This window comes from Salvelinus namaycush, chromosome 15 (genome assembly GCF_016432855.1).
Source record: "Salvelinus namaycush isolate Seneca chromosome 15, SaNama_1.0, whole genome shotgun sequence".
In the NCBI taxonomy this organism is placed as follows: domain Eukaryota; kingdom Metazoa; phylum Chordata; class Actinopteri; order Salmoniformes; family Salmonidae; genus Salvelinus; species Salvelinus namaycush.
Window position 1 is genome coordinate 19,513,688 of NC_052321.1, and position 22,707 is coordinate 19,536,394.

The following is a 22,707-nucleotide window of genomic DNA, read 5'->3' on the forward strand; positions in this document are numbered from 1 at the left end:
ATTGATATAAGTATTCAGACCCATTACTCTGTACTTTGTTGAAGCACCTTTGGTAGCGATTACAGCCTCGAATCTTCTTGGGTATGACGCTACAAGCTTGGCACACCTTTATTTGGGGAGTTTCTCCCATTATTCTCTGCAGATCTTCTCAAGCTTTGTCAGGTTGGATGGGGTGCGTCGCTGCACAGCTATTTTCAGTTCTCTCCAAAGATGTTTGATCGGGTGCAAATCCGGGCTCTGGCTGGGCCACTCAAGGACATTCAGAGACAAGTCCCTGAAGCCACTCTTGCATTGTCTTGGCTGTGTGCTTAGGGTCGTTGAGTGGCCCTAAGGTGAACCTTAGTCTCAGTCTGAGGTCCTGAGGGCTCTGGAGCAGGTTTTCATCAAGGATCTCTCTGTACTTTGCTCCGTTCATCTCTCCCTCAATCCTGACTAGTCTCCCAGTCCCTGCCGCTGAAAAACATCCACACAGCCAGGGTTGGGGTGTAACGGATTACATGTATTACATGTAATCCATTACATGTAAGGGATTACAAATAACGGTAACTCTAATCCGTTACATTACCAGCAAAAATATTGTAATCAGATTAGACACTTTTGAAAAACTAGATTACTTCAAGGATTACTTAGAAATTCAGAAAGGATGTTTGAATTTTTTTGGGACACTTCTCCATTCTCAATGACATTCAAATCATCATTGAAAAAAGGCAAAAGTTTAAGTTCGTTCTACCTGAGCGAGTCTGACCACAGCTTTTGTAGGCTACAGTCCAAACTATGTCTTCCAATGGTGCGACTGCTGTCGGCAACCTAAGATGATCCAACTTGAATAAACACTCGGAGGTAAGGATGACAGCAGAGGTGTAGTCTACGGCGATACAGATATAACTTATTATTGATATCTACATAGCGCATTGATGTGAATCAGCATTATGCTGCCACCACCATGCTTCACCGTAGGGATGGTGCCAGGTTTCCTCCAGACGTGACGCTTGGCATTCAGACCAGAGAATCTTGTTTATAATTGTCAGAGTCCTTTAGGTGCCTTTTGGCAAACTCCAAGTGGGCTGTCATGTGCCTTTTCTCATGGTCTGGCCACTCTACCATAAAGGCCTGATTGGTGTTGTGCTGCAGAGATGGTTGTCCTTCTGGAAGGTTCTCCCATCTCCACAGAGGAACTCTGGAGCTCTTTCAAAGTGATCATTGGGTTCTTGGTCACCTCCCTGACCAAGGCCCTTCTCCCCCGATTTCTCAGTTTAGCCGGGCGGCCAGCTCTAGGAAGAGTCTTGGTGGTTCTAAACGTCTTCCATTTAAAAATTATGGAGGCCACTATGTTCTTGGGGACCTGCAATGCTACAAACATTTTTTAGTACCCTTCCCCAGATCTGTGCCTCGACGCAATCGTGTCTCAGAGCTCTACGGACAATTCCTTCGACCTCATGGCTTGGTTTTTGTTCTGACATACACTGTCAACTGTGGGACCTTATATAGACAGGTGTGCGCCTTTCCAAATAACATCCAATCAATTGAATTGACCACAGGTGGACTCCAATCAAGTTGTGTAAACATCTCCAAGGATGATCAATGGAAACTGGATGCACCTGAGCTCAATTTCGAGTCCCATAGCAAAGAGTCTGAATACTTACGTAAATAAGGCTTTTTTTTCCCCCATTTTTTTTTCTCCATTTGCAAACACTTCTAAAAACCTGTTTTCGCTTTGTCATTATCGGGTATTGTGTGTAGATTGAGGATTTGTATTTATTTAATCAATTTTAGAATAAGGATTTAACTTAACAAAATGTGGAAAAAGTCAAGGTGTCTGAATCCTTTCTGAATGCACTAAGTATATTTTAAACCAAATACTTTTAGACTTTAACTCAAGTAGAATTTTACTGGGTGACTTTTACTTGAGTCATATTCTATTAAGGTATCTTTACTTTTACTCAAGTATGAAAATTGAGTACTTTTTCCACCACTAATGGGGTGAGACGCCCTCTGTGTGGTAAGACGCCCCCCGTTAGTCTTACAAAATTATTTTAACAGTTCCTTTGGTTGCAACTAGTCCTGATCAACTACAATTTTCCTGTTTTTCATCAGTTTGAAGTCATTCCATCAAAACAATGAGGTAAATATATATTTTTTTTAATTGTCGTTTAGAAAAAGTTGTAGATATAATCACACTTGACCAAATAAATCACCGTCCTCAACTAATCAAATGCTCCTTTCATAAAAATGACATTTTATTAAATAAAAAAAATGTAAACTGCAGCCATTTTCCATTATAGTTTGTTACCATAAGCATGACCATCATCCACCTAAACATAATTTTTTTTAAAGTATCCAAACTTTTTTTCAGCAATTAGACATTGATCTTAGGTGGGTAGTCTTACCCCATGTTACCCTACACATGTCGCAATTATTATTTTGGGGTTGAATAAACCGGTCAATGGCAAAAAGCTGTGGTCACTCCCAGATGTCGCTGTAGGGATTTGTGTTGAGTAGTTGTGACCGAACACCCGCCGCGCTCCCTTTTACAACGCATGCTCAGTTTTTTTTTCTATCACAAGTTTGACCCTGTCTATTTCTTCTGCGCACTGCACTGTCTATATAGTGCCCATGCTTTTCCCACGCAGTCTCTTTCCCCGGCCACAAAACAACCGTGAGTGTAACTCACCGTTCTTTAATAACTACTTTAAAAAAATAAAAAATATAAAATACATAAAATCTCAAAAATAAGTAGCTGTCGTAATCTAAAAAATATTTGAAATCGCAAAATATTATTTTGGGGGGTTAATAATAGGCCTCGGGCTTAACCCGACGTTTAGGACAAATCGAATTTTCAGGAGAATACGCCGAAATTCCATTCTGTTTTAGCTGTCTCTTTTCTTTTCTCGTCAGCGAGTCGTGGAATACTTTTAGTTCAAGTCACATTTTGGTGGAAAGAGCGTCTTAGGCTCATTACGCAGAGATTCTGCCCCGGCGGACAATTCTCGTGGCTAGCGTGAGGGAAGAACTCATACATTTTGTGTACTTCAAGAAATGAACACAGCGAATGAGGGGAGTTATCCAATGGCTTCTCTATATGTTGGCGACCTGCACCCTGATATCACTGAAGCTATGCTGTATGAGAAATTCAGCCCAGCTGGACCAGTGCTGTCTATTCGAGTATGTCGTGATATGATCACCCGACGCTCTCTGGGTTATGCCTATGTGAATTTCTCGCAACCCACGGACGGTAAGAAAAAAAGCATGCCTCAAAATCGGTGTCTGTTTGCATTACGGTAAAGAGTTGATTGGATCTTTGATTTGAGCATGTTGTCCACCGTGTTATTCTGTGCATCTGTCTAAGAGTATACAATGTAAAGCACATCTTGCTTTTAATGAGTATCAATTGTGTTATGATTTCCTGTTAGAAAGTACACAATATATACAAAAGTTTAGACACCCCATCAAATTAGTGGATTCGGCTATTTGAGCCATACCCGTTGCAGAAAGGTGTATAAAATCGAGCACACTGCCATGCAATGTCCATAGACAAACATTGGCAGTAGAGACTGGCCTTACTGAAGAGCTCAGTGACTTTCAACACGGCACCTTCATAGGATGCCACCTTTCCAACAAGTAATTTAGTCAAATTTCTGCCCTGCTAGAGCTGCCTTAAGTGCTGAACTTAAGTGCTGTTATTGTGAAGTGGATACGTCTAGGAGCATCAACGTCTCAAACGCGAAGTGGTAGGCCACACAAGCTCACAGAACGGGACTGTCTGTCCCCGGTTGTAACACTCACTACAGAGTTCCAAACTGCCTCTGGAAGTAACGTCAGCACAATAATTGTTCGTCGGGATGTTCATGAAATGGGTTTCCATTGCCGAGCAGCAGCACACAAGTCTAAGATCCCCATGCACAATACCAAGTGTTGGCTGGAGTGGTGTAAAGCTGGCCACCATTGGACTCTGGAGCAGTGGAAACGAGTTCTCTGGAGTGATGCGTTATCCTTCACCATCTGGCAGTCCGATGGATGAATCTGGATTTTGGCGGATGCAAGGAGAACGCTACCTGCCCCAATGCATAGTGCCGACTGTAAAGTTTGGTGGAGGAGGAATAATGGCCTGGGGCTGTCTTCATGGTTCGTGCTTGGCCCCTTAGTTCCAGTGAGGGGAAATCTTAAAGCTACAGCATACAATGTCATTCTAGACGATTCTGTGCTTCCAACTTTGTGGCAACAGTTTGGGGAAGGCCCTTTCCTGTTTCAGCATGACTACTCCCGTGCACAAAACGAGGTCTATACAGAAATGGTTTGTCGAGATCAGTGTGGAAGAACTTAACTGGCCTACACAGAGCCCTGACCTCAACCCCATATAACAGCTTTGGGGTGAATTGGAACGCACACGGCGAGCCAGGCCTAATCCCCTAACATTAGTGCTTGACCTCACTAATGGTCTTGTGGCTGAATGGAAGCAAGTCCCCGCAGCAATGTTCCAACATCTTGTGGAAAGCCTTCCCAGAAGAGTGGAGGCTGTTATAGCAGCAAAGCGGGGACCAACTCTGTATTGATGCCCATGATTTTGGAATAAGATTTTAATGGGCAGGTGTCCACATACTTCTGATCATATCTACATAATTCACATCTACTTTTGATCATATTTACATCATTCACACCTATGTTACCTATATAGAGCTCTGTGGTTACCTCCCGACTCCACTACATAGTGCAAACATACCAATACAAAGGCAATCTAAGAGGTGTAGGCTAAGCCCCAACTCTGCAAGTAACAAAATTAATGGGCGAGGATAAACGTTTTCCCTCACTTTGGACTCTCAAGTAAACTTGCTCAGAACCATGCATGGCACAGTCAGTGTACTAAAGCATACTGTACAGACTCAAACTACGTTTTGCCTTGTATGGACCAACTCCGTTGAGTGGAGAAGTACACATTTGGAATAGTATCTCTTGACCAATATAGCAATGATGGCCCACTTCCATCTGACAGTGTTGGAGGATTGACCAGAATCTGCTCCAAGACTCCTGCTTTGTACATGTTGTAGCCAGGCTACTGTCTGTGTTCTGCATTTACGTTTGAATAAGTGGAGCTACAGTTTTTCTCCAGAGTACTGCTCCACACTGCCTAACCCAGGGTTTCCCAAACTCTGTCCTCAGGATCCCATGTTTTGGCTTTTTCCCTAGCACTACACAGCTGATTCAAATCAACTAATCATCAAGTTTTGATAATTTGAATCAGCTGTGTGTTGTTGGGGCAAAAACCAAAATGTGCACCCCTTGGGGTCTCGAGGCCCGAGTTTGGGAAACGCTGGAACCCAAAGTGACCCATTTCAGCTCCTATTTAAAGGGCCATCAGGAAAACGTTCTGCATTGAAATGAATTCCCATCGCCTCCCCTGCTGCCTTACACACACAGAGAGGAAGAAAAGGCACATCTGAACATTAACTTGTGCATTTCTCTGCTTTCTTTGGATCATGTGATGTCATGCATTTGTGTGTCATCTGATCTGAAAAGAATAAGTCTGCATAGATAGCAGGAATGTATTGGTAGAAGCAGAAACTTTTCTCTGGGATGTAACACCTTTTTATGGTTGGATTTCTTGAGTAATTGTTGAAGGGTTCTGTAATTCACATCTACATGTGGATCTGTAATGTTTTGCTCATGTTTTAGGGGCTTACAATTTCTTTCCCAAATCCACTCACAACTTACGCCATACAAGGGTACACACTTGAGGAATTTCCAGCATTTGTATTGGGAGTCAGTCCAAGCCCCAATCCTGTGGCTATTGTAAGAAGTCTGAAATACAACAGAATTTCATGCTTTGATATGCCACTTGATTCAACAATCACTCTTTTCATTATCCAATGTAGAGTTATCATCTACAGTAGAATGCTGTATTTGTTGGTGAGTGTGACCTGGCAGGATTGAGCTATAATTTGTGTTCTATGAAGGTGTCTGTGTTTGCCAACTGTTTATACAGTTTGGGATGTTTTCATTTTATACCTGCCATCACTTGTCTGAGCCAGTGTAGAGAACCCCATGGCAATATTACCTTGAGGTTGTATTTTGATCACATAAACACAATATAACGTCATGTCTAGGTTGTGAATATACAGGTTAAGACAACATCATCACAAACCTGTTACCAGCGCCATTGCTAACTAGCATAGCTAGTCCCATTGTTGCAAAGAGTTATGGGATATTAGAATCCCATTGTTTTAAAGGCTCTGAATGGTCAATTTGACCTCTGAAGTGGCCGTACTGCGACGCATACGTCAGGGCTTTCATACTTCTTGCGCTGAACAGAGCTATTGTGAAGTAAGTTGTCAAGGAAGTGAGTTTGTGTTTATACAAGACCACCCGCCCCCACCTACCATCAACCAATCATGTCAATACGGAGCTATACGGAGCCCTCCGCATTGTTTGAAAATTTGAGAGAGGCAAGGCGATGCGGTACGGCGCATGATTTGGCCTCTGCATGCCTCCCGGGGCTTCGTTATGCTGTCACTCTCCATACGAAGTCTCCGACTACATTGTCGGGTCAAGCATGAGTTGGCTTTTAACCTTTGTCATCTTCAACCTAGCATCATGTCACGAAGTAAAAGTGTAGTACAACTACTACCACATACACTGAACAAAAATATAAACGCCTCATGTAAAGTGTTGGTCCCATGTTTCATGAGCTGAAATAAAAGATCCCAAAAATGTTCTGAGTTTGTTTACGTCCATTAGTGAGAATTTCTCCTTTGCCAAGATAATCCATCCGCCTGACAGGTGTGGCATATCAAGAAGCGACTTAAACCGCATGATCATTACACAGGTGCACCTTGTGCTGGGGACAATAAAAGGCCACTCTACAATTTGCTGATTTGTCACACAACACATTGCCACAGACGTCTCAAGATGTAAAGGGAGCGTGCAATTGGCATGTACACTGCAGGAATGTCCACGAGCTGTTGCCAGAGAATGTAATGTTAATTTCTCTACCATAAGCTGTCTTCAATGTCGTTTTGGAAAATTCGGCAGTACGTCCAACCGGCCTCAACACACCAGCCCAGGACCTCCACATCTGGCTTCTTCACCTGCGGGATCGTCGGAGACCAGTCACTCGGGCATCTGATGAAACTGTAGGTTTGCACAACCGAAGAATTTCTGCAGAAACTGTTAGAAACCGTCTCAGGGAAGCTGATCTACGTGTTCGTCATCCTCACCAGGGTCTTGACCTGACTGCAGTTCGGTGTTGTAACCGACTTCAGTGGGCAAATGCTCACCTTCGGTGGCCACTGGCACGCTGAAGTGTGCTCTTCATGGATTAATCCTGGTTTCAACTGTACCGGGCAGATGGCAGACAGCATGTGTGGGTGAGTGGTTTGCTGATGTCAACGTTGTGAACAGAGTGCCCCATGGTGGAGGTGGGGTTATGGCATGGGCAGGCATAAGCTACGGACAACGAACACAATTGCATTTTATCGATGGCAATTTGAATGCACAGAGATACCATGACGAGATGCTGAGGCCCATTGTTGTGCCATTCATTCACCGCCATCACCTCCATCACCTCATCTTTCAGCATGATAATGCATGGCCCCATGTCGCAAGGACCTGTACACCATTCCTGGGAGCTTAAAATGTCCCAGTTCTTCCATGGCCTGCATACTCACCAGACATGTCACCTATTGAGCATGTTTGGGATGCTCTGGATTGACGAGTAAGACAATGTTCCAGTTCCCGCCAATATCCAGGAACTTCACACAGCCATTGAAGAGGAGAGTGAGACAACATTCCACAGGCCACAATCAACAGCCTGGTCAACTCTATGCGAAGGAGATGTGCGTGAGGCAAATGGTGGTCACACCAGATACTGACTGGTTTTCTGATTCACACCCCTACTTTTTTTTTTTAAGGTATCTGTGACCAACAGATGTATATCTGTATTCCCAGTCAAGTGAAATCCATAGATTTAGGGCCTAGTGAATTTATTTCAATTAATTCAGTTCAGATATTTGCGTTTATATGAACTGTAACTCAGAAAAATCTTTGAAATTGTTGAGTTTTCATATTTTTGTTCAGTGAATTTGAAAAGAGTAGTCTTCCTTCATGTGTCTAAAGTCACTTTGGCTGACCATCTCCACTTTCAGCATGTCACAGCTGCATTTAAGTTTCAAGACCTGGTGTTGATCATCTGAACATTCTTGTTGAATGTGTCTCCCATCAATGGCAGGCAGATAATGCTCAACTCACATTCCACACCAGCACATACTCTCAGGACCCCTCTCTAAATATCTCTCAGGCAGCCTAAATATTCCCTGCCTATAATATCTAAAACCCTAAAGTCTCCACTTAAGGGTAATGTTTGACAGAATATATTAGGGTGGCTACCTGCCTCGCCTAGAATAAACTTTTCAGTTTTCATGACAAAATACATTTATAGTATATCACATTGACCTGTGAAGTTCACTTCAAGGGTTTTTTGTGTGTTACATTCAGTTCACCTCTTGTTTGATTTCATGTGTTTATCTATTTCTGCTATTCATCCATTCAGCAATCCCAGCTCCACATGGTGCTCATGTATTTTCATCAAGGTTGGCCATGGGAACCTTCCAGAACTAGACAGACAATGAAAAACCATCACACACCATCTCTGAGCTGGTTTGTGTGAAGTACAATTGCACAGCAAACTGCTGATGCCAGCAGATGCAAGGGAGCTCTGTTTTGTTTACCGGACATGTTTAGCTCTAAAGCCCGGGTGTGTGTTGCTGTGGAGTGACGGGAACAAAGGGGAGGTCTCTGGTTGGCACGTGTGCCCAGATGGACATGAGAGAGGCAGCAGGAAAATGCGAACTGGCACAACATAAATAACGATAGGCAGATCTAGAAACATAAATCGAAGTTACAGCACACTGGCAGCATATGTAGTTTGGACAAATAAAATGAATAGTGGCTGGTATTAATTAGAACCTCTAAAAGAGAACCTGTTAAAGAATGTCACGTTTTCAAGAGCCATTTGCCCCATTTGAATTATAACCGTACATGTACAGTATGTATCCCATTGTTTATATTCATTATGAGAGTGTGCATAAATTATGACTTGTGGCCTGCAAGGCACTTCTGGTCCTATGTGTCTGTGAGCGCCATGTGCCCTCCCCTAACAGCTGGTCAGTGTGGTGGCAGGCGGGGGTCAGACTCCATAGTCACATGGTTTAGTTAGTAGTTAGGACACTCCAATAGTAGCGTGGTTTCTTTAAAGAAATGTGCCTTAATTAATTAACTTCTTATGGCTGCAGGGGCAGTATTGAGTAGCTTGGATGAAAGGTGCACAGAGGTGCCCATATTAAACGGCCTGCTCCTCAGTCCCAGTTGCTAATATATGCATATTATTATTCATATTGGATAGAAAACACTCTGAAGTTTCTAAAACTGTTTGAATTATGTCTGTGAGTATAACAGAACTCATATGGCAGGCAAAAACCTGAGAAGTTCCACTTCCTGTTTGAATTTTTTCTGAGGTGGCAGATTTTCAACCAAGCTCTCAATGAAATTACAGCGAGATATGGATGAGTTTTCACTTCCTACGGCTTCCACTAGATGTCAACAGTAAACAGAACTTTGTCTGATGACTCTAATGTGAAGGGGGGCCGAAGGAGACAGGAATGAGTAATCACTGCCACGAGTTGATCACGCATTCACCATGCGCCTTCACATGAGGAGGACGTCCGTCCTCCTCAGAGGCTTTTCTAATTATTTCAGGGGATTTTTAATGAAACACCTGATGCATCTGCTGATCGTTTTCCTCCTAGAACGAGTCAAAACCCTCAAAATAGTAACATTATCATTACATTGTGCAAGGATCTCTTTGTTGAGGATGCCTGGCGTTATTTCAATCCGGATGCTAAGGGTTATACCTGGACCAACAAAACTGTCACGTAAATCTAGAATAGATTTATTCCTAATTTCCCCTTTTTTGTTACAATTTGTTATAGATGTAGATCATCAGTTGGCTCCCTTTTCTGATCATCACTTGATTTCCCTGAATTTACAAGCTACTAAAAAATCAAAAGGTACTCGAGGATATTGGAAATTAAACAATACACTTGAAAACAGCAAATCATTAGCTAAAGATATTTTTGCAAGAAAAGATTTGGGTCATGGAAGTAGATGGGAATTTTTCAAATATAAAGTCAGTGGTAGCCATTAAACGCGCCAAAGAGCTGATGCAATTAAAGAACCATAGAGAAAAGGAGATGATGAGCAAGCTTGACAGTTTTCTAAAGAAAGATAATCTATCTGAAGAAGAGGAGTCTGTGTTCAGGTCTTTACAACTAGAATTAGAACAGACTTACACGGATCTGGCAAAGGGCGCCTTTGTAAGGTCAAGAGCAAAATGGATTGAAGAGGGGGAAAGAAACACTAGTTACTTTTTTGCACTTGAAAAGAGAAACTACAAAAGAAATTCTATAACTGCACTCAAAATTAACGATGTTTTATGCAAAGATCCCATTACAATATGAATTTCTCTCCTAAAATTAAGAGAACTAAAAATATATTTAATAATTGGCTACAAAGAGATCTTTCTATACTTGGGAGAGTACTTCTGTCCAAGGCAGAGGGACTGTCTCGTTTTGTGTACCCCTCATTATCGTTATGTGTAAATCCAGCTACTTGTAAAGAGATCAATAAGACCTTTCTTGACTTCATCTGGAAAAATAAGTCTCACAAACTAAAAAAATATGTCCTTTCTAACAAAAGAGCTGAAGGCGGTCTAGAAGTGTTGGATTTTGTTGACATAAATAACACTTTCAAGATAAACTGGTTGAAAAAATGTTTGCTCGATACTGATTCAATATGGTATTTCATTCCAAATAATGTGTTTAATAAATTGGGAGGTCTTCAATTTTTACTGAAATGTAATTATATTCCTGAAAGATTACCTGCTAAATTGGCTAAGTTTCACCAACAAGCTTTACTGGCCTGGAAAATATGTTTCCTGCACAATTTTCCCCCTCATAAAGCTCTTTTGTGGAATAATTCAGACATAACTGTAAGGAATAAGTCAATGTTCTACCCCAGCTGGCATGAGAGGAATATTGACTTTGTTCTTGATATTTTCGACAACAAGGGTAATATTCTCACATATGAACAATTTCTAACATTGAAAGAGTTTCCAATACCTTTCAGAGAGTTTATTTCTGTGATCAAAGCCGTTCCCAGTGGTCTAACTACACTTATGAAAAGTAATCTTCATTTTGGGAATGATCACAAAGTTTATCCAGAACTCAGATTGGAAGGCGTGGGCTTACTTGAGAAATCTTGTTGTAATAAATATATAAGACAAATTCTTCATTCACAAAACCAACTTACACCGAGAGGAAAGTTTTTCTGGAACATGCTTATTCCTGACATTGTCTGGAAAAATGCATGGTTAAGGCCTTACAAATACTGTATACCAAACAAAGTTAAGGAAGTGCACTTCAAAATTTTACATAAAATATATAATATGTTACTATTGCAATGATAACAAAACCACTGAAATGATTGTTATTTTTTTTATTCTTGTTGCCAAATACTTTATACACAAACAAAAATTCCAAAATTCTATACCAAAATTACAAATTTTTCTGATTGAATTTAATTATCTTATTAAAACACTAACCCTAGTGAATAACGACAAGAATAACATCTTCATGAATCATTATAATAAGATATTTTCAGAGTGAATATAATTGCACTTAAATTGTATATTTTTTGTATTTTATTTGTATTTATATATATATATATATATATTTTTTTTTTTGTTGAGCATTGTTAATACCGGTGTTTGGTTTGCTAGACATGTTTGATGTAGCAATGTAAGTTGATTTTTGTATTATGAATAAAAAAAAATTAAAAAGAGGACGTCCGTTCCACCGCTCTTCTGAAGTAAATCTAATTCTCCGGTTGGAACGTTATTCAAGATGTATGTTAACAACGTTCTAAAGATTGATTCAGTACATCGTTTGACATGTTTCTACTGACTGTTACGGAACTTTTGGACATTTCGTCACGTTATAGTGGAGGCGCTTTGTGACTTTGGAATTGTTTACCAAAGGCGCTAACCAAAGTAGCTAATTGGACATAAATAACGGACATTATCGAACAAATCAAGCATTTATTGTGGACCTGGGATTCCTAGGACTGCATTCTGATGAAGTTCATCAAAGGTAAGGAAACATTTATCATGTATTTTCTGGTTTCTGTTGACCCCAAAATTCTTCTGAGCTCCGTCTCAGATTATTGCATGATTTGCTTTTTCCGTAAAGTTTTTTTGAAATCTGACACAGCAGTTGCATTAAGGAGAGGTATATCTATAATTCCATGTGTATAACTTGTATTATCATCTACATTTATGATGAGTATTTCTGTTGAAACGATGTGGCTATGCAAAATCACTTGATGTTTTTGGAACTAGTGAATGTAACGCGCCAATGTAAACTCAGATTTTTTGTTATAAATATGAACTTTATCAAACAAAACATGAGTCCTATGAGTGTCATTTGATGAAGATAATCAAAGGTTAGTGATTAATTTTATCTCTATTTCTGCTTTTTCTGACTGCTATCTTTCGCTGGAAAAATGGCTGTGCTTATTGTGGTTTGATGGTGACCTAACATAATCGTTTGTAGTGCTTTCGCTGAAAAGCATATTTGAAATCGGACACTTTGGTGGGATTAACAACAAGAATACCTTTAAAATGATATAAGACACATGTATGTTTGAGGAATTTTAATTATGAGATTTCTGTTTTGAATTTGGCGCCCTGCACTTTCTCTGGCTGCTGTCATATCGATCCCGGTAGCGGGATGCAGCCATAAGAAGTTTTAAACTAGGGCCAGTAGTTTTTTTCTGACCACATGACCAGGAATAACTTCTAGTCCTGTCCACCAGGACACAATTTGGTGGAGTGAATGATTGGGAGGCGTACATATGGTGTAGCATGCAGAGTGGTGTGGTGTCCATGATTCGAAGTGGGCACTAAATAGCATAAACAACATGGTGTGGTGGACCCAGTGGCTGAGATGTTTTTAATGTTGTAAGTTAACACCCTGACTCTACCCTCTGACCTCTCCCCCTGCCCTCTAGCCGAGAGAGCCCTGGACACCATGAACTTTGATGTGGTGAAAGGGAAGCCAATCAGAATCATGTGGTCACAGCGAGATCCCTCACTCAGGAAGTCTGGGGTGGGCAACGTGTTCATCAAGAACCTGGACAAGACCATTGACAACAAGGCCCTCTATGACACCTTCTCTGCCTTTGGGAACATCCTGTCTTGCAAAGTAAGATGGAAGTGTTTCCGGCCAGACATCTGTATGACCATAGACATTATGTGTATACGTACTATGTAATGTATTTTTTAAACGGCATACATTTTTTTCTCAAACAGGTTGTATGTGATGAGAATGGATCCAAGGGATACGCGTTTGTGCATTTTGAAACGCAGGACGCAGCTGACCGCGCCATCGAGAAGATGAACGGCATGCTTCTGAACGATCGCAAGGTGTGAGTGTCTGATTAACTAGGAGAGGGTGGGGAATGTTGGTTTTAAGTTTTGGCTGACTTTTCTTAGCGAATTGAATTATGGGAAATTTCAGGCCCGGAGTGACCATAATTGTACACTTGCTAACTCGATCAAAAACGAGGGCTGAGGGGCTTACGTTGCCAACTTCCCTTGCTTTGTTAATCATTTGGACCAACGACAAAGATGGCCGCGGGGATTCCCCCAAGGGCATAAGGCGAGGGTAAGTGGTGGAGGGTATGTCTTTAATGAGTTTGAAACGCAGCCCCTGTTCCTGGAGATCTACCCTCTTGTAGGTTTTCACTCCAATCCCAGTTGTATCTAACCTGATTCAGCTTATCAATCATCTAATAATTAGATTCAGGTGCGCTAGATTAGGGTTGGAGCGAAAACTTACTGGACGGTAGCTCTCCAGGAACAGGGTTGGAGACTCCTGGTTAAGATAAATCAAGGGCAGCTAGGATGTTGATAAGGATTGTAGTAGCTCATCTGTTTGCCTATACTGTGACAAGGCAAAAGACAATTCAACTTGTTAAGGGGGAAGTTAAACAGTTCTGGTGATAATGAAGGTGAATGAGAGAACTCAAAAAGGGTTCTTTGGCCATCCCCATAGGTATAGGAGAACCTTTTTTTCGGTTCCAGGTAGAACCCTTTCGGGTTCCATGTAGAACCCTCTGGAAAGGGATACACATGGAACCCAAAGGGGTTCTACCTGGAACCAAAAAGGCCTGTAGATAGATAGAACGAGCCATATAACACCCCACACTGTCCCCATACACCCTGGCTTTCTGTGTGGTTTGTTGAACTACACAACTAACAGTGAATGTTTTTTTGCAGTGCTTACTGGGAAATTAACCTTTTTTTAAACCTACAAAACATGTCCACACTCTGGTCACCTCACACCCCGTGTTAGCTGAGCGTCCGTCTGTACGTTTGTCCACCCCGTCTGCCTGCCTGTCATGTGTATGTGTGTCTAACCACGCTTGTGTGTTTTAGTGATGGAGCGAGTGCAGGAATGCAATACTGGAGCACGGATTGGGAGAGGTCTGCATAGCAAGGTAAAGTCTGAGGTGAGGAAAATGATCCAACAAGCTCGTTTGGTCCTCAGCTTTCCTCTTTATGAACCTCTGTCCCTCCATCCTTCAGGTCTTGGACCAGGACATGTCATTCTTTGTGTGCTGTGTTCTGGGTGTATAGCATGAATGCTCTGTTTTCCTGATTGTGGTGCCACAAACCGTGCAAGAAGTTTGATCAATGTTGTTCCTGAGAGGTCCTTGACTGACTCAGTGCTCTTATACGAAGTGCTTCCTTCTATTTAGTAGTCATGTCTGGGCATCCTCAATGTCAGTGCTGTGAACACCAGCTTGAAGCCAGAAAACATGTATCTCAGATGAAAAACATGAGAGATGGATCACAGTCCCTTTCTCCCTCCTGCTCAGGACTGTTTTACAAGAGTTGTGTCGCTGCTCTCTCGCTGTGTTTAGGTTCGTTGGACGTTTCAAGTCTCGGAAGGAGAGGGAGGCAGAACTGGGGGCCAAAGCAAAGGAGTTCACCAACGTCTACATCAAGAACTTTGGAGACGACATGAATGATGACAAGCTAAAGGAAATGTTTGACCAATACGGTAAGCTGTGACACACAGGTTCATACTGAGTTTTCTCATTAGTGGAGCCATTTAGTTTTTCACATATTAGTCTTGAAATCCACCCAAGCAACCTAAACATGAACTTGCCTTTCTCCAAACTCATATACCGGAGTCCCAATTATTCCCTTTTCCTCCCTGCAGGTAAAACTCTCAGTGTGAGGGTTATGGCTGACCCCAGTGGCAAATCCAGAGGTTTTGGCTTTGTGAGTTACGAGAAACACGAGGATGCTAACAAGGTAGGTATATTATACCCACATAACAACAGTTGTCAATACAAGTCAGTGGGATTTCATGGTTGGTGGAAAAATACTGAGACAATCACTCATCACATTGTGTTAACTTATGGGTTTACTACATATACACTGGTTGTAACGAATTAATCTCTACTCAGGCATGTGAGGAGATGAACGGTCAAGAGTTCAACGGGAAGACCGTCTTCGTGGGGCGTGCTCAGAAGAAGATGGAACGGCAGGCAGAGCTAAAGAGAAAGTTTGAGATGTTGAAACAGGAGAGGATCAGCCGTTACCAGGTCAGTCACCTCCTCTGGCACCACTATGTCTAATAGAACACTGATAAGAAACAAATGCCATCATTCAACTTGACATATTGTTTCATAGTACCCACCCATTAGGCAACAAGCCAGGCTGAGTATGTGTGTCATGACTGTGTATTTCTGGTTTCAGGGCGTTAACCTTTACATTAAGAACTTGGACGACACCATTGACGACGAGAAACTGCGAAAGGAGTTTACCACATTCGGGTCCATCACCAGTGCCAAGGTGAGAGCGTTTAGCAGAGGTCAATGTGATCCAACAACACAATGACCCCTTTTTAGTTTTGTATTTGGAGTATGTTATCCAGATCTAACACAGCTGACTTCTTTCAATGCAGGTGATGCTGGAGGAGGGGCGGTCCAAGGGCTTTGGGTTCGTCTGCTTCTCCTCTCCTGAGGAGGCCACCAAGGCTGTGACTGAGATGAACGGGTGCATCGTGGGCTCCAAGCCACTCTACGTGGCCTTGGCTCAGCGCAAAGAAGAGCGCAAGGCCCACCTCACTAACCAGTATGTGCAGCGCATTGCTGGCATGAGGGCCATGCCAGCCAACGCCATCATCAACCAGTTCCAGCCCGCCAGCGGATACTTCATGCCTGCAGTGCCACAGGTTAGTGTTGAAGGGAGAGCGGGTTCAAATGGTTTTGAGAGTTGTGTGCTTTACTGGAAATGCCCGTCACAACAGCCATGTCAGGGTTCTGACAGTTGATTTGATAGACTGCTGTGCATATGCCAATAAGAATCCGTTTTTTTTATGTAGAGTAAGATTGAGAACTTTAATGTTGTGCAACATTATGTGTGCGCGCGCGTCAGGCCCAGAACAGGACCACCTACTATGCACCCAATCAGCTGGCCCAGATGAGGCACAACCCCCGCTGGCAGCAGCAAGGTGGCAGAGGCCAAGGTGAGGGTTAGAGATGACATTATACACAATGACTGAATCTATCATGAGTTGTATATCCAGGCGATGTTTATTCAAGTACTACATGTCCTGGTGACATACTGTATTATGGGGACTTTAACTTCTGTCCAATAATAACCCTGCCTCCACCTTCCTTCCTAGGTGGGTTCCAGGGAATGCCCAACTCCCTGCGCCAGCCTGGTCCACGTGCCAACCTGAGACACCTGACTCCCAATGCCAGCGCCCCGGGCCCCCGAAGCATGGGGCCTTCTGGAGCTCAGAGAATTGGTAAGACTGGATTGCCTCAGTACATCTGATTACAATTGACATTGTGGAAATAATACCTCATCAAACTTCATATGCTTGGCTCATACATACTTTGTTTAATCCCTACCATTAGGAATTGCTGGCCAGGCCATGGGTCCTCGTCCCTCCATGGGAGTCCCTGCCCCTCGGGCCATGACATCCTACAAGTACGCCACAAGCGTACGCAACACTAACCCCCAGGTGGTGCACCCCATCGCCTTACAGCAGGTAAAACTCACTAACCTGGCGGCAGGTAGCTTAGCGGTTAGAGCATAGGGCCAGTAACCGAAAGGATGCTGATTCGAATACCCGAGCCGACAAGGTGAAAAATCTGTCTCCTTGAGCAAGGCACTTAACCCTAATTTTCTCCAGAGGCGACGTATTACCATGGCTGACCCTGTAACACAACACATTTAACTGCACCTATCTGGTGTATGTAACCAGAAAATGCATATACAGTTGAAGTCGGAAGTTTATACACTTAGGTTGGAGTCATTAAAACTAGTTTTTCAACCACTCCACAAATGTCTTGTTAACAAACAATAGTTTTGGCAAGTCGGTTAGGACATCTACTAGCTTGGAAAATTCCAGGAAATGATGTCATGGCTTTAGACGCTTCTGATAGGCTAATTGACATAATTTGAGACAATTGGAGGTGTACCTGTGGATGTATTTCAAGGCCTACCTTCAAACGCAGTGCTTCTTTGCTTGACATTACGGGAAAATCAAAAGAAATCAGCCAAGACCTCAGAAAAAAAATTGTAGACTTCCACAAGTCTGCTTCATCCTTGGGAACAATTTCCAAACACCTGAAGGTACCACGCTCATTTGTACAAACAATAGTACACAAGTATAAACACCATAGGACCACGCAGCCGTCATACCGCTCAGGAAGGAGACGCGTTCTGTCTCTTAGAGATGAACGTACTTTGATGCGAAAAGTGCAAATCAATCCCAGAACAACAGCAAAGGACCCTGTGAAGATGCTGGAGGAAACGGGTACAAAAGTATCTATATCCACAGTAAAACGAGTCCTATATCGACATAACCTGAAAGGCCGATCAGCAAGGAAGAAGCCACTGCTCCAAAATCGCCATAAAACAGCCAGACTACGGTTTGCAACTGCACATGGGGACAAAGATGGTACTTTTTGGAGAAATGTCCTCTGGTCTGATGAAACAAAAATAGAACTGTTTGGCCATAATGACCATTGTTATGTTTGGAGGGAAAAGGGGGAGGCTTGCAAGCCAAAGAACACCATCCCAACCGTGAAGCATGGGGGTGGCAGCATCATGTTGTGGGGGTGCTTTACTGCAGGAGGTACTGGTGCACTTAACAAAATAGATGGCAGAACTGAAAAGGCGTGTGCGAGCAAGGAGGCCTACAAACCCAACTCCGTTACACCAGCTCTGTCAGTTGGAATGGTCCAAAACTTATTGTTGGAGGCTACCTGAAACGTTTGACCAAAGATAAACAAAGGCAATGCTAACAAATACTAATTGAGTGTATGTACATTTCTGACCCACTGGGAATGTGATGAAAGCTGAAATCATTCTCTACTATTATTCTGACATTTCACTTTGTTAAAATAAAGTTGTGATCCTAACTGACCTAAGACAGGGAATTTTTACTAGGATTAAATTTCAGGAATTGTGAAAAACGGAGTTTAAATTTGGCTACGGTGTGTGTAAACTTCCGACTTCAACTGTATGCATACATACGTAATACCAGTCAAAAGTTTGGACACACCTACTCATTCAAGGGTTTTTCTATATTTTTACTATTTTCTACATTGTAGAATAATAGTGAAGACATCAAAACTATTAAATTACACATGTAATCATGTAGTAACAAAAGTGTTCAACAAATCTAAATATATTTTATGTTTGAGATTCTTCAAAGTAACCACCCTTTGCCTTTGATGACAGCTTTGCACACTCTTGGCATTCTGTCAACCAGCTTCATGAGGTAATCACCTGGAATGCATTTCAATTAACAGGTGTGCCTTAAGTTAATTTGTGGAATTTCTTTCCTTAATGCATTTGATCCAATCAGTTGTGTTGTGACAAGGTAGGGGTGGTATAAATAAGATGGCACTGTTTGGTAAAAAAAAAGTCCATATGTCAAGAACAGCTCAAATAAGCAAAGAGAAATGACAGTCCATCATTACTTTAAGACATGAAGGTCAGTCAATCCGGAAAATGTCATGAACTTTGAATGTTTCTTCAAGTGCAGTCGCAAAACCCATCAAGCGCTATAATGAAACTGGCTCTCTTGAGGACCGCCACAGGAAAGGAAGAAGCAGAGTTACCTCTGCTGCAGAGGATAAGTTCATTAGCGTTATCAGCCTCAGAAATTGTAGCCCAAACAAATGCTTCACGGAGTTCAAGTAACGGACACATCTCAACGTCAACTGTTCAGAGGAGACCGCATGAATCAGGCGTGCATGGTTGAATTTCTGCAAAGAAACCACTACTGGACACCAATAAGAAGAAGAGTTGCTTGGGACAAGAATCACGGACATGGACACTAGTTCCAACCTCCGTGTCTTTTGTGAGAGGCAGAGTAGGTGAAAGGATGATCTCCGCATGTGTAGTTCCCACCGTGAAGCATGGAGGGGGAGGTGTGGGGGTGCTTTGCTGGTGACACTGTCTGCTTTATTTAGAATTCAAGGCAATTCACCAGCATGGCTACCACAGCATTCTGCAGCGATATGCCATCCCATCTGGTTTGCGCTTAGTGGGGGCTATCATTTGTTTTTCAACAGGACAATGACCCATCAAACCCTCAGGCTGTTTAAGGGCTAATTGACCAAGAAGGGGAGTGCTGCATCAGATGACCTGGCCTCCACAATCTCCCGACCTCAACCCAATTGAGATGGTTTGGGATGAGTTGGACCACAGAGTGAAGGAAAAGCTGCCAACAAGTGCTCAGCTTATGTGGGAACTCATTCAAGACTGTTGGAAAAGCATTCCAGGTGTAGCTAGTTTGAGAGAATACCAAGAGTGTGCAAAGCTGTCATCAAGGCAAAGGGTGGCTACTTTGAAGAATCTCAAATATAACATATATGTTGATTTTGTTTAACACTTTCTTGGGAACTACATCATTCCATATGTGTTATTTCATAGTTTTGATGTCTTCACTATTATTCTACATTGTAAAAATAAAGAAAAACCCTTGAATGAGTATGTGTGTCCAAACTTGTGAATGGTACTGTATATTCATCACTTCCCCCTGTTTTTAAACTCTTTGTGGCCTGTCTTTCTCTTCTCAGTCTCAACCAGTTGTTGATGTGCAGGGTCAGGAGCCTCTCACAGCCTCTGTGCTGGCTGCTGCAGCGCCTCAGGAGCAGAAGCAGATGCTTGGTGAGTGAGTGCTGGAACAGATTGGCGGTGTGTCATATTGTTCCTTGGAAGTTCTAGAGTCTAGACCCTTTGGAGGGATTTTGAACATCAATGCAACAAGGTGCAATTATACAGTATAATTTTACCTGTGAGAACCATTCTTAACCTTCCATCTCTCTCTCTCTCTCTCTCTCTCTTTCTCTCTCTCTCTTTCTCTCTTTCTCTCTCTTCTTCTCTCTTCTTCTCTCTCTTCTTCTCTCTCAGGGGAACGCTTGTTCCCACTGATCCAGGCCATGCACCCCAGCTTGGCAGGGAAGATCACTGGGATGCTGCTTGAGATCGACAACTCTGAGCTGCTGCACATGCTGGAGTCCAAAGAATCCTTGCGCTCCAAGGTACCAGCAACAGGATAATATCAGAATAAGATCATAAGGGATCTAGAGTCATAGTTTTGTCCAGATCTCTGACTGTCTCCTATTTCACTGTGTGTGTTTGTGCAGGTGGAGGAGGCTGTTGCCGTGCTCCAGGCCCACCAGGCAAAGAAGGATGCCACACAGAAAGTGGGAGTCATCACTACAACCGCTGCTGCCGCTACCTCCTGATGTGTAAAGACCGCTTACTAAATGTTTAAAAATAATAATAATATTTCTCATCCTATGCTTATTTATCTTTTTTGTACACAGGCAACTGAGAAAAGGCAGGTAGAGATTACTACATTGGTTTCAAATGCCTGGGTCATCAACAAAATCCTATGCAAAAATAAAAAACAAGGTTAAAAAGAATACATTTTAACATACTTGAGCATTAATAAACAAAATATTACAATACTTAATTTTTCTAGTTGTGTAACAATTTTAAACTTCACCAAAAGCAAAAACTAATGGAATTCTTCCAACTAAGGCCCTTTATTTTGTGGCCAGGACAGAACCGTTTTCTGTAAGGAAAATTAGCTTTGCTGTTAATTCTTTGTTTGAAAGTTTTGTGTTTAATGATTTGAACAATTGGATTCCTCCATCCCATCATGTTATCATGGGTGGTGTGGTATATGTTATTCTCAATAAAGGGATTAATATATCAAGTGTACCACATTGTCTGTTTTTTCTCTTCCACTATAGTTTGCATACTACCGTAACCCCATAGTGTGTACACATTGCATTGCTCAAGTGAAGCGTTTAAGAAATATTCGATTTTGGTGAAATGATTAATTCATTTCACAAAACCAAAGAATTATGGTACATTAAACTAGCTACCTTCGCAGACTGGGGAGCATAAAGTAAATATAATTTAGGATTTGGGAGTTGAGGACTGAGACCACTATTATACCAACTGGCCAACAACTGTGACAAAAAATTACAATTCTTATGAGTTGACGAGGCCATATAATTTCAGCTTGGTGGAGTGTCACTGGGGTGTAATCATGCCAAACAGTTGGAAAATGTTACATTTTGCAATGAATACTAGCGTTTCTATTGGACAGGTTCAGCAAACAGGGACCTGAATCTGTCCTATAGAAATGCTTGTTTTAGTTTCAAAACAGAAAGTTTTAGAACTAGAATAATGATTACACCCCTGGTTATGCCTGAGCCAGCATTTTTAAATTGCAAAGATGGGTGGCGCCAGAGCTCAAAAGTGGATCACCAGAGTGGCAGGCTTTGGTATCCCACCTTGGTTTCTCCCTCAATCAATGTTAGACCTAGGGTAGATTCAGTAAACAGTGTAAGTGAACATTTAAGAACTCAGTACTATGCTTTCTTGAATATATTCACTGATGGATCTAAGGACCCTAAAACAGGGAGCACAGGTGCAGCTTTTAGTGTTCCTGATGGCTGTGACAAAAAGACCAACGGATAATTTATCAGTATACACAAAGGAGTTCCTGGCCATACTCATGGCTACAGAGTGGGTGGGGGAGGTGAGGCCAGACAGGGTAGTCATCGTCTCTCATGTTCAGCACTTTGTATCACGGAGCAGACAATGTATTGTATGAGATTTTGCAGTGCCTGTTTAGGTTGAGACAGATGGGGGTATTTGTGAGGTTCCTCTGGGTACCAGCTCATGTGGGAGTAGAGGAGAATGAGGAGGTGGATGTTCTCGCCAAGCAGGCTCTCAAACATCCTAATGTTGACATGGAAATGTCAATCAGTAAATTCAGAAGCCAATGGGTTAATAAGAACTGTGGTTAAAAAATGTCAAGAGTTGTGGAACAGGGAGGGGAAAGGGAAGACACATGTATACAATTCAGGAAGAAGTGGGGACAGGGACGGCCTCGGGTCAAGAGATAAGGGAGGAAAGTGTAATCACAAGGCTGAGACTGACACACAAAGCTCAACAGCACATTGAAATTGGTAGGAAATCATCCAACTGGGAAGTGTGATCACTGTCAAGAGATGGAAACCGTGGAACATGTTCTATTT

At 42.2% G+C, this 22,707-nt stretch overlaps 1 protein-coding gene across 1 annotated transcript; it reads left to right on the forward strand.

Annotated features, from left to right (window-relative positions):
- Positions 1-2,646: 2,646 nt before the first annotated feature.
- LOC120060281 (polyadenylate-binding protein 4-like) lies at positions 2,647-21,376 on the forward strand. The gene is made up of 14 exons (XM_039009467.1): positions 2,647-3,232; positions 13,114-13,307; positions 13,415-13,530; positions 15,031-15,170; positions 15,333-15,427; positions 15,583-15,720; positions 15,875-15,970; positions 16,083-16,352; positions 16,556-16,646; positions 16,806-16,931; positions 17,044-17,177; positions 20,224-20,314; positions 20,558-20,688; positions 20,794-21,376. The coding sequence occupies exons 1-14, from the start codon at positions 3,037-3,039 to the stop codon at positions 20,893-20,895; spliced, it is 1,920 nt and encodes a 639-aa protein (XP_038865395.1). The 5' UTR covers positions 2,647-3,036; the 3' UTR covers positions 20,896-21,376.
- Positions 21,377-22,707: the final 1,331 nt, after the last annotated feature.

Bases quoted from the DNA above. Each gene is read 5' to 3' on its own strand.
- LOC120060281 (XM_039009467.1), top strand. From the start codon at position 3,037: ATGAACACAGCGAATGAGGGGAGTTATCCAATGGCTTCTCTATATGTT. The intron at 16,647-16,805 runs GTGAGGGTTAGA...CTTCCTTCCTAG, and splicing joins GCAAGGTGGCAGAGGCCAAG to GTGGGTTCCAGGGAATGCCC. The intron at 20,689-20,793 runs GTACCAGCAACA...GTGTTTGTGCAG, and splicing joins AAGAATCCTTGCGCTCCAAG to GTGGAGGAGGCTGTTGCCGT.